This window comes from Notolabrus celidotus, chromosome 9 (genome assembly GCF_009762535.1).
Source record: "Notolabrus celidotus isolate fNotCel1 chromosome 9, fNotCel1.pri, whole genome shotgun sequence".
NCBI lineage: Eukaryota > Metazoa > Chordata > Actinopteri > Labriformes > Labridae > Notolabrus > Notolabrus celidotus.
This window is the reverse complement of record NC_048280.1, coordinates 5,497,744-5,509,661: the sequence shown is the minus strand read 5'-3', so window position 1 is coordinate 5,509,661 and position 11,918 is coordinate 5,497,744. Positions and strand designations below refer to the sequence as shown.

Sequence of the window (11,918 nt, the reverse complement as noted above, 5' to 3'; positions counted from 1 at the left end):
TTTCTTTTATTTTCTTTTATGTTGTTCTTGTTTTTAATTTGTATTCTTATTAGTTTTATTATTATCATTATTATTATCTTCCCCTAATATGTCTTGCCATTGTTTCATTTCTGCTTCTTTCTTGTTTTCAATCGCTGTAAAGCACTTTGGGTTGCATTTTATTTGTATGAAAGGTGTTATATAAATAAAGCTTGATTGATTGATTGATTGATTGATAAAAAAATAATGAGACAATATTTTTCCCACATTGCCCGACCCTAATGAAAAACATATTCAGAAAAGTTTTTTAATGTTTACATGGCATGTGGAGAACTGAGGACTATCTAGTTACTGATATATTGATAAAAAAAACAAGTTAAATAATTGTTATTAAATAGAGATTTCATATACAACGTTTATGATTACTAAGTCTCAGTAGGAGCCACTGGCCCTGAGGTATTCTGACAATGTCAAATGTGGCCCTCTTTGAAAAAAGTTTGGACACCACTGGTTTATACAGTCTATGGTTATGCCTCATTATGTAGCATAGGTTCTGCTCTTGGGTCAGCTCAGTGGTCTCATATATGAAAGAAAATAAAAGTACGTTCATTAGTTTGATCTTGTTTTTTAACTCTGTGGACTAATCTGGATGTGACTTGCATTAATTAAGAGTTTAGTTTTGTGTTCTGCAAAGAAAGACTGAATCAAGTTGCCATAAACACTGTGGTTTGCATATTATTGTCAAAGTATTTGCTTTTGTTTTATTTGCTATATTGGAATTTATTTTCATGCTTCAGGGCTTTATTATTTCAAAATCCTAATCCCAATCCTTGAGAAAGTATTAAAGGCAGATAAAAACACAACATAATGCACACTTACAGAAAAATGTCTCATAAATAGTGTAGCCATTAAATAGAGACATTTAAGATTTTAACTACAGGTAGGTTTATACTTCAAGGGACACATTTCAAAGCATTTTCTTAGAGTGTGAAAAGAAGATTTGTATGAAAAAAAATCCATACCGAATTTAATTAAGATTAAAGGTTTTGATTTTTTAATTCTTGCTGAATTTCTGCAAATTAATCCCACAAAAATTTCAAACACTCATGAAACCCCAAGATATCTTCAAATCACTTTGTGGAAAAATGTCATCTTGTTCCATTTTTCTTAATATCTCAGATAAATATTCCCTGAAAACTTTTTAAATAAGTTTTTTTTTGCACATTTGCTGCATTGACGAGAGAATAACCAGAGGGATGAGAACTTTATTTTAGGATCCTCAACAGAGTGCTTATTAATTCATCAGCAGGGGAATGGGATTTTGTTTTAAATGTTGTGGCTCCCTCTGCTGGTGGATTGTGAATTGACAGGCATAATTTCTCAAATGTAATTGTTGGTTATGCCTCATTATTTTCATGCTGGAGTTATAATTAGCTCAACTGGATTCTCCACTCTAAACGGATAAAAACACCTTAGACATTATCATCAATTTGAAGAACTAGAGTGAAAACATGCACAAATCTTAAACTGTGAATGTAATCTTATGCAGTGGTTTCAGACCAGGCCAACAATAACATGTAACTGGTATTTATTGAAAGATAAAATATGCAGTCATTTCCCTGAATACATACTTTAAAAAAGACAGACTTCTTTAGTTGATATGATACGTGTAGAGCACCTATCATGTTAACTCATATGGCTCCACAGTGAGGCAAAGACTGTAGTTGAACTGTCCCCTGATCACATGTACATTTCTCATTTATAGTCTTAACATTTTATGAACCGGTAAGAACAAACACAAACCATGAGCAACAAACTGCTTCAGAAGATCTTATCATCTTGATGTAAAAATGTAACCTTTAATACACCACTTTGCTTGTGCAGTTGAAATATTACAGTAAGTCAACAGGGAAAAAAGCACCATATCACATTTAGCGGTTGTCACCTAATTTCAAAGAAACAATATTATCTCCTTAAAAACCTGTCATAGTAAATATTGTAAGTTCAAGAAAATAACCACAAAACAACTTTTTTTTTTTTATATAAAAAAGGTTTTAACAATTTCTTTTTTCAGTATAAAACATTACAGAGACCCAGGCCAATCAAACAAATTCACTGTCACCATTTGAAATAATCATAAACTCCCCCAGGCAAACGTTCTACAATAACATACAAAGGGTTTTCTGTCCTTACGGGGTTTCTGTACTTCTTCTAGTTATGGGAAAATATTACAACACAAAATCTAACAATCACTCTTTGTTGCTATAATATTAATGATAAAAAAGAACAAATGTGAACTCCTGGTCCGATCAAAGCCCAAGCCCCGAAACTTCTGGTCAACATGGCGTTTATGCAGTTTTCTGCTGGCCCTTCTTCCCGATGAGGGATTTGTGGATGTGGGGAATGACACCTGAAAACAAACAAAGAAGGGGAGATTAATTCATTTTTCATTTACTGTTCTCCAGGAAATGCAGTTTGAATGGAGCACCAAGACATCATGAGTCGGTGTGATGCACCTGCAGACAACAAAGTGTGTATAAAAACTGTGAGCTCACCTCCTCCAGCAATTGTTGCCTTGATAAGAGAGTCCAACTCTTCGTCACCACGGATGGCAAGCTGCAAGTGACGGGGAGTGATACGCTTCACCTTCAAGTCTTTGGAGGCGTTTCCCGCCAACTCTAGTACCTATGAGCAAAACAACAACAAACACAGATTAATGTAAACAGCACCCTCCCACTCAGTGCCGAAACATTAAACACAGACTTCCAGTGTTAATCACAAACATGCACAGAACGGGGGAGGCTTACTTCAGCGGTGAGGTACTCGAGGATAGCAGCACTGTACACGGCTGCTGTGGCTCCTACACGACCGTGGCTGGTTGTGCGGGTCTTCAAGTGCCTGTGGATACGACCCACTGGGAACTAGCAGAACAGAGACACAAGACAGTGGTTTCAGTGTAAGTAAAGGAGCAGTCCCTCTAAGCTAACCATGAAAAGCATCAAGATGGGTAATATGAAGTTTGAAGTGTTTACCTGCAGCCCAGCTCTCTGGGAACGCGACACTGCCTTTGCTTTGGCTTTGCCGCTGTCTTTTCCTGCCTTGCCACCAGCCTGTATGGAGGGGAATTCAGGACATTTTTAACAGGAAACAATAAAAAGCTTGAACTCTGACAAGAAGCAGAACATCTGTAGAAATGAATGAAGCTTAAGTGTTTCAAACGTTCAGATCTGAAGCTGAAAACCACAACAGCACGACACTTGTTTAAAGACGTTTATACATCATCTGTCTTTACTTCAGCCTCTGTTCATTTCAGCTACACAGCATCCCAAAAGCCTCCTCCACTGTTGCCTTGCTACAAAGCTGTGTTTTTCCATTCAAAAGGCCAAATCAGAAAATGTGTCCTCATGTTTTGGACCCAAACTAATCCTGGCTACAGAGAACACAACAGATGGTTTCTGTTTGCACACGTTTGACTCATAAATTGAAACCTTAGCATTGACATCCAACATTTGAACTTGTCTTGGTAAAATATGGAGGAACATAACCTAGAACGCTACCTTCTTTAAAACAGAACAACAAAAGCAGAAACAACTAAATTACACAGATCATCCACTTCACAACTTCTTTGTGGACCAGAGAAACAGCAGCAGAGGACGGCTCATCTCTCTGTGCTGCAGGACTGAGAGATACAGTAAATCATTCATCCCTGCAGCCATTAGGCTTCATAACTGTCTAGTCAATGGGAGATGAGCTGACAGACACCTGAATTAAGAAGAAGAAGAACGTACTTTATTAATCCCCAGGGGGAAATTCAAATTTTTCACTCGTTATTTTTTGGTCATGCTACACGGACAGTTTTTGGTATATACATACAATTATGCACAAACATGCAGTGGACATGCACTTAGGGAGAGATGTCAGAGTGAGGATGCAGTTCGGGGTTCTGTGTCTTGCTCAAGGGCACCTCAGCAGTGAACCAGCAAGTGAACAGCACCTCTCCAGCCACCAGTCCACTTACTAAACTTCGTCCATGCTGGGACTCGAACCAACGACCCTTCAGTTCCCAAGCCAAGTCCCTATGGACTGAGCTAGTGCCGCCCGAATTACTTATTTTATGTGATTTTTTTTTAATTGTATCTGGCAGACACCTGACTTTCCCCCTTCAGGGGTGAATAAAGTACATTCTATTCTATTCTACCAACACACAGGTATGTTTTCAATCACTAAATTATAATAAGTATCTCATATTTCGACCTTTTTTAATAAGAAAGAGCCGCCTCTGATTCAGTAAGTTATCAGCACTTTGTTTCTTCAACTTTAGACTACCTTGAAGTGACCATATGTGATGTAAACATGAGTTGTATGAGTTGTTTTCTTTAGTGGACCAATGAGAAAGTCCACAATAAACGCGTGTTATTCAAATATCAATGCGAACGTTTCGGATTCCCGGTAAAACCTTTGTCGCTTTCCCGCCAAACAAAAACAAAACAACATTACAACAACAAGTGTGCTAACGCGAAGGAAATGGTATCCGTGATTAATTTAGGCATACATTGTCAGGTATAAAGTAGTAATAGAGGAACAAAGAGGGAGATATCGAAACAATAACAAGGAAAGCTGTCAGCGGGACTCTGTCACTCACACCGCGGCAAACAGAGCAGACGACCGGGGAGCAAGTTTTCACTAAGAAACCAACCTTTTTCCAACCAAGTCACACAAAGGGATATAAATCACACAGTTTATATTACACAATGTTAAATCTGATTGATTAGAGGAGATTTATGGTTGACTAATAACACTTACCCAACCGTTAGGCTAACATGTTAGCACAACTTAGCTTCCTAACGGTCGCTAATCTTTTTTAAAAAGACGAGTCAATAAGTGAATAAAACTGAACCAGCTTCAACATGACTGCCTTTGATTAAACACCAAGTATTCGAGTAAATATATATTAAATGGAATAAACATTACCGTGGAAACAGAAGCTCAGACTTCAGATGCTAAAGCTAGGTGTGTTAGCTGACAGTTAGCTGACAGTTAGCTTCTAACCACACACCTTCTGCTCGGTTTCCTTCACTTCAAACTCACAACAGGATTTCTGTAATATCTCTACAAATGCGTCAGAGTGCATTGAGTAGAAGCCGAGTCACACTCACCATGTTTCCGTCCTCGTATTTGATTGTGGAACTGAGTTAGATAGCAAACAATTTCGGCTCCCGAAAGCAAAGAAACAATAAACCCCTTCGGAGATCTTTTGCATGAGACCCCTCGTGGGAGAGCGGGCAGCCAATCAGAGTGCGTGTTGTTACTTCGAATCTGAGTGCTGACCAATCGCTGAAGGGATTGCAGAGCGCTCACCCATCCCCCACCCTCAGTTCATCCAGCCTGCTTTTTGCACACGGGACCAACAAGGGGTTTTTTTTTGTTGGTTTTTTTCTTCACAACTTTATTTAAGATGTACATAACAAACAATGGGTACATTCAGAAGGAGCATCATATATATATTTTAAAAAAACATTATTATTATTATTATTATTATTATTATTATTATTATTATTATTATTATTAATAATAATAATAATAATAATAATAATAATAATAATAATAAACTGTATTTATATAGCACTTTTCTAAACAGAGATACAAAGTGCTTCACAGAAAGTAAACAATAATAATACAAAATATAAACCCAACCCTTTTTTTCATACATATACACACATATACATACACATATGTACACACATGCACATACATATACATACATACATACATACATACATACATACATACATACATACATACATACATACATACATACATACATACATACATACATACATACATACATACATACATACATAGACATGCACATGTATACACATACCGCAGGTCCTTCATCCCATCTGCAATCAGACTGTGCAATAACTTACCTATCTATTTATCAGATAGAAGTGTACATAATGTGTATATATCTGTAATAGTTGCCATATTTTATTTATTTTATTTTTACTTTATTTTATTTCATTATAATTTATTCTATTTTATTCTATTTTATTCTATTTTATTTTATTTTATTTTATCTCATTTTTAATTTTATTTTCTTAATTTTCTATATTATTTTACCCTTGTCATTGATATTATTACTTTATCAACATTATCTCCACTACAGTTATTATATTTTTTAACTATGTTAGTACATTGTTGTATTCCCCTGTCCCATGTTGTAAGCTGCTGTAACAAAAGAAATTTCCCCCAACGGGGGACAAATAAAGCATATCTTATCTTATCTTATCTTATCTTATGTACATGCATACACACAAACATACATACATACATACATACATACATACATACATACATACATACATACATACATACATACATACATACATACATACATACATACATACATACATACATACATAAACAGTAGCTTAGTTGCTCTTTTTATTCAATGGTATAGTTTTTAGAGATTTAAATAATGGTTTCTAAATAAACATAATGTAACTGAATGTATTCATATGTATTCTTGACTGCACTCGTGCTTTGTGAAAATACAACGTTTTGAGATTTTTTAAGAAGTATTTTGAATACTTAAGTATTTTTTAAAGCAAGTACTTCAGCACTTTAACTCAAATAACAATTTGACAGAGCAACTTTCACTTGTATTGGAGTAATATTTGACCGTGAGGATCTATACTTTGACTAGTGTAATGAGGCTGTGTACTTTGTCTACCACTGATCATTTTATAATTCAGTGAGGAATTCTTTTAGGGAATCATATATCTTTAGTGCCCTTGATCCTTTCATTATTTTTCAACGATTTTAGGAATATTTTGAATTCATTTAGAAAAAAACAATTTTGGGGGGAAATTTCATAGTCCTGTTTTTATGAATTTTGAGAGGCATAGAATTACGTCACAGCAGATTTCATCACTTTTATTTTTCAATATCAAACCTAAAGTTATATCATTTATTGAATAGGAAATTGGAATGGATTTAATTTTTACTTTTAACCAGTCATGGATATCAGTCCAGAGGGTTTTTCACAGTTTGGCATAAGAAGAAAACATGGTTCGTCGACTCAACCTCCTTTTTTACAAAGGGGGCATACATTTTCTTCAAATTTAAATTGTGCACAGAGTAATTCTTTATCCTTCTAAAGTGTGCAACTTTTGCTTTGGGTGGTATAGGGAATGTGAGATACATCGTTCTTAAATTTTGGGTTGATTTTTCACGGAACCAACAAGTAGGCGGGACTGTGTGCGTGTGCGTGTGTGCGTGTGCGTGCGTGCGTGTGTGCGTGTGTGAGAGAGAGAGAGTGGTGTCCTTCCCGGGCATTCATCCCAAAACTGTACCAAAATGCACAATAAGGGAGTCATAGCTTGAATTAACTGTGGTATTAAACATCAAGTGCCCTCAGAACTTCTTCACATAAAGCTACTTTTATGCGGACTACATTATAATTTCTTAATGCAACAGTTTTCTTCAACAAAAGAGGATTTATCCGATACAAATGCTCGCTAATAACGAGTTCGTGCCGACATCATGGTGAGCTGTTATGGATTGTTAATACAATATGCTCTCGAATGTAATGCAGAAGGCTGTAATGTTGTAATAAGGGGCAGACTAATCGGCCAATCAGAACACGAGCCCTCTGTGTGGTGTTCTGATTGACAGCTGTTTGAACCAATCAGAACACGAGCCCTCTATGTCGCGTTCTGATTGACAGCTGTTTGAACCAATCAGAACACGAGCCCTCTGTGTCGCGTTCTGATTGACAGCTGCTTAAACCAATCAGAACACAAACCCTCTGTGTGGCGTTCTGATTGACAGCTGCTTAAACCAATCAGAACACGAGCCCTCTGTGTGGCGTTCTGATTGACAGCTGCTTAAACCAGTCAGAACACGGGCCCTCTGTGTGGCGTTCTGATTGACAACGGCTTAAACCAATCAGAACACGAGCCCTCTATATGGAGTTTTGATTGATAGGTGTTTGAACCAATCAGAACACGGGCACTCAGTGTGGCGTTCTGATTGATAGGTGTTTAAACCAATCAGAAGCCAGCAGCCTGCGTCCGGTTTCCTCTGCGAGCTCGGCAGGCAGAGGGGGGGTGGGGGTCAAAGATACGCAGAGAAACGGGCTGCTGGTGGCGAAGATGGCGGATGGGGACAGTGGCAGTGAGCGCGGTGGCAGCAGTGGCGGTGGCGGCGGCGGCGGCGGCGGTGGTGGCGGCGGTGGCGGCGGAGGGGGAGGAGGAGGAAGCGGGTTTCAGCACTACCAACGGGAACCGGAGACCCAGGAGCTGGCCTCGAAGCGGTTGGACATCCAGAACAAACGCTTCTACCTGGATGTGAAGCAGAACGCTAAAGGCCGGTTCATCAAAATCGCCGAGGTGGGCGCCGGGGGCTCCAAGAGTCGACTGACCCTCTCCATGTCAGTGGCTGCAGAGTTCCGAGACTACCTGGGGGACTTCATAGAGCACTACGCCCAGCTCGGGCCTAGCACCCCGGAGCAGATCGCTCAGTCTTCCGGTGGGGACGACACCGGGCCTAGACGGGCCTTGAAGAGCGAGTTCCTGGTGCGTGAGAACCGCAAATACTACCTCGACCTGAAGGAGAATCAGCGCGGTCGGTTTCTCCGGATCCGGCAGACCGTCAACCGAGGCCCCGGCTTCGGCGTCGGAGTGGGAGGCATCCCGGGGGCTGGCCTGCAGGCCGGGCAGACCATCGCGCTCCCTGCCCAGGGCTTGATAGAGTTCCGTGACGCCTTGGCCAAGTTGATAGACGACTACGGAGGGGATGAGGAGGACCTGGCCGGGGGCGGAGGGGCCGGGGGGTACAGCGAGCTCCCGGAGGGCACCTCTATCATGGTGGACTCTAAGCGGTTCTTCTTTGACGTGGGATCCAACAAGTACGGAGTTTTCTTGCGGGTGAGCGAAGTGAAGCCCAGTTACAGGAACTCTATAACAATCCCCTTCAAGGCGTGGAGCAAGTTCGGGGGCGCGTTCAGCCGCTACGCCGAGGAGATGAAGGAGATCCAGGAGCGGCACCGGGACAAGATGTACGAGAGGAGGGCCGGAGAGGAGTCCGAGGGGGACGACGTGGACGACGATTGATGGACGGAGAGCTGGCTGCTCGTGATGAAGCTGACAACATGATGCAAAAGCCTGAAACAGAAACAGAGAGAGAGGAACGACTATTCTGTGCATGACGAATCCAACTTTAAAACAACGGAGTAAAAACACATAAAGTATCTGACTGAGAAATTACTGTCTATATAAGAGATCATGTTCTAAAGTTTAGGTGGATGTTATAGATAATGAGTGCGGACTGCAGTAGTCAGCTCCTGTATGAGATTCCCCCTTGATGAAATCATGTATAAGTATATATATATATATATCTATACATATATATAAATATCTATATATAGATATATTGATTGTCTATTTGATAACCTCACACATGTAGCCCAGCAAATTAAGTTTGACAGTGCTCAACCTGCAGCAGCAAGTCACCAGCCCTACTTCCTGGTTGCTATCCAATGGTAGTAAGAGCTCACCTGATGCTGACCTGGACCTGGACTCTCTGCCACAATAATAAGGAAGTGCAGAACGTGTGACATCCTCATACCAGCAGGTTGCAGGAGTTGGGAGTGAGACGGAGCGCCTGCGTCACTCACCATGGCTGTTTGTGTGTGTTTTTGTCTGAAAAGTAAAGGGACCGCTTGCCTGGACATAACCAAGACACCCAGTGCCACAGTCTCAGCTATAGGGGGGGGCATCCTTGGCATCGCAGGACATTCACACAGCCCAGCGAGGTCCCATAAGGTGATCTGTTACAAGCACACGACTCATTTGGACGATCCAAACGAGTCCAAATGACCTTTCCCCTTCTTCTTCTTCTTCTTCTTCTTCTTCCTCACCTCCTCACTCCCCCCCCACCCTCCTTTGCTCCTTCCTTGGCTTCCCTCAGGTGCTAACCTCCTGCTCCAATAGCTGACATGTGGTGAGGCCTGCTCACACGTGGCTTCTTTTGTCTCAGGGCCGACGAGTCCATCATATTTTAAGGAAATATCAGCATTACCTGTGCCTGTGCATCATCTTCAAGAGGTCCTGTGTGCAGATCCAGGTGCTGCACCTGAGACGTTTGTGGCAACTGATGATGTCTCATATGACGCAGGCTCACGTCTGAACCCTGTGACCTTTTGTTAAATGGCAAAAGAGGACACGGTGAGCTCAGGCTTTTTCGCACTTGTCATGGTTTCTGAGTTAAAGCTTAATATTGCCGGGCTTGAGCTACGGTCTCAAGGGATTTGACCTTGTGGACTTACTTAGGGTGCGCCATTTGGATCCTTTAATCTTGAACTCAGACCACAAACGACTGAAGCAACATTCAGTCTGATTGTAAGAAAAATTAGGTGCTTTTGGAAAACAAAACCCACAGTGGGGTGCTGTTCATAAAGAGAGAGAAAAAAAGAAAAAGTATATACTGGAAAAGAGATTTACTTACTAAAAAAAGATCAAATATAGATAGAATTATTTTTCAAAAGAGATATATTGAAATATGTCTTAGAAATATAAGACATTTATTAGATAACGCTGCCTAAAGTGGCTTATTTAAAACACTAAACTTTGGATGCAATTGTCCAGGGTGATATTTCATACCTGCTTTTTCCTAACATTTCTTTTATTCCTTAGAGGAAATTAAAAAGAGTACAACAAATTGATAACACAGTATGTTAGCAATTTCTAACAACGACTTCATCGAAGTAGTTTGTCAGCAAACACTCAGCACTCCAGTTCACTTTACATAGCATCGAGTTGTTCCCTCGTTTCAGTCCACCTGTTTAACCATGTTTTGTCGCTGATTGGCTCTCCATCAGTTGCCATACGACGCAAACAAAACCTGCAATCATCCACATTTTTGTCTTTAGTGCTCCTTTTAAAGATATGATCTTTTTTTGCATGCCTGCTCTCCCGCGGAGCTGCCTTGTGTTCTTTTATTTTGCATACTCTGATTGCTGTATGATGGTATTTATCCATATTTGAGAGCGGTTTCAAGTTTTCTTTCTTGCAATGGAAAAAAAAAAAGTTTAAAGTTTACTTCTCAACCTAATAGAAGAAAAAAAAAAAAGCCACAAAGTTCCCTGCGTGCTTTGGGGAACGTCACTTTTCATTGTCCCACTTCCTTTGGTGTGTAAACCTCTCGTTGAATTTTACTTTTTACCCACTTCGACACAACTAACGCAGAAATGCCATATGAAATATGAAAAAAAACAACACCTGGGAGCAATAGTTTTTGTTTTCTTTTCTATTGATATAAATATACTATATATAATATAACACATGAGATTGAACTACATCCTTCTTCCTGTACTGTGTTACGTGAAATGGCAGCTGTTTCAGTCGTGTGTTCTGCTGTAATATTCTACCGAGTTCCTTTCAACGAGAAATAAAAAAGGTTTTTGCTCAGGAGAGGTGTTGGTCTTTTTCTCCTCCTGTGTCAGGAGGGATGTCGCTCTCTTTGCAGGGTCAACAAAAGTGTCGTGATGTGAATTTGTCATGAGGTAGCAGCTTTTTTATTTATTTTATTTAACCTTTATTTAACCAGGTGAGTTAATTGAGAACCAATTCTCATTTGCAATACCCAACCTGGGCGAGAAGGCAACACAGGTGGCATGACAAGAAATAAAAGACAAAACAAAAAACAGAGAGGAAAACACAGCCCTTAAAAATGTACACTCATCTATTACATCTATTATCATTACTGCAACTCTGCACTGGCTAAACTGTACCCTAACATAGACCCTCACTGCTATCGATGCAAAATAGTGCCTGCAACCCTTAACCACATGTTTTGGGGATGCTCAGAACTAGATCAATTTTGGTCCTCCTTCTTTAATTTGTTCTCTAAAATATTTAAGAAAAATATTTCCC

The 11,918-nt window shown here is 39.9% G+C and overlaps 2 protein-coding genes across 2 annotated transcripts; one reads left to right on the top strand and one right to left on the bottom strand.

Annotated features, from left to right (window-relative positions):
• Nucleotides 1–1,550: 1,550 nt before the first annotated feature.
• LOC117819008 (histone H2A.V) lies at nt 1,551–5,368 on the bottom strand. Its single transcript, XM_034692194.1, has 5 exons — nt 5,136–5,368; nt 3,012–3,089; nt 2,787–2,900; nt 2,535–2,664; nt 1,551–2,389 (listed from the first exon to the last, which is right to left on the bottom strand). The coding sequence occupies exons 1-5, from the start codon at nt 5,136–5,138 to the stop codon at nt 2,328–2,330; spliced, it is 387 nt and encodes a 128-aa protein (XP_034548085.1). The 5' UTR covers nt 5,139–5,368; the 3' UTR covers nt 1,551–2,327.
• Nucleotides 5,369–8,121: 2,753 nt separating this feature from the next.
• On the top strand, nt 8,122–11,456 carry purba (purine-rich element binding protein Ba). The gene has a single exon (XM_034692537.1). It carries the CDS (start codon nt 8,139–8,141, stop codon nt 9,096–9,098), a length of 960 nt encoding a protein of 319 aa, XP_034548428.1. The 5' UTR covers nt 8,122–8,138; the 3' UTR covers nt 9,099–11,456.
• Nucleotides 11,457–11,918: the final 462 nt, after the last annotated feature.

What these genes read in the sequence shown, in the direction of transcription:
- LOC117819008 (XM_034692194.1), bottom strand. An exon ending in CCCAGAGAGCTGGGCTGCAG is followed by an intron (nt 2,901 to 3,011) that starts GTAAACACTTCA and finishes CTGTTCTGCTAG; the next exon opens with TTCCCAGTGGGTCGTATCCA. An exon ending in GGCAACAATTGCTGGAGGAG is followed by an intron (nt 2,390 to 2,534) that starts GTGAGCTCACAG and finishes GTTTGTTTTCAG; the next exon opens with GTGTCATTCCCCACATCCAC.
- purba (XM_034692537.1), top strand. Translation starts at nt 8,139, where the DNA reads ATGGCGGATGGGGACAGTGGCAGTGAGCGCGGTGGCAGCAGTGGCGGT.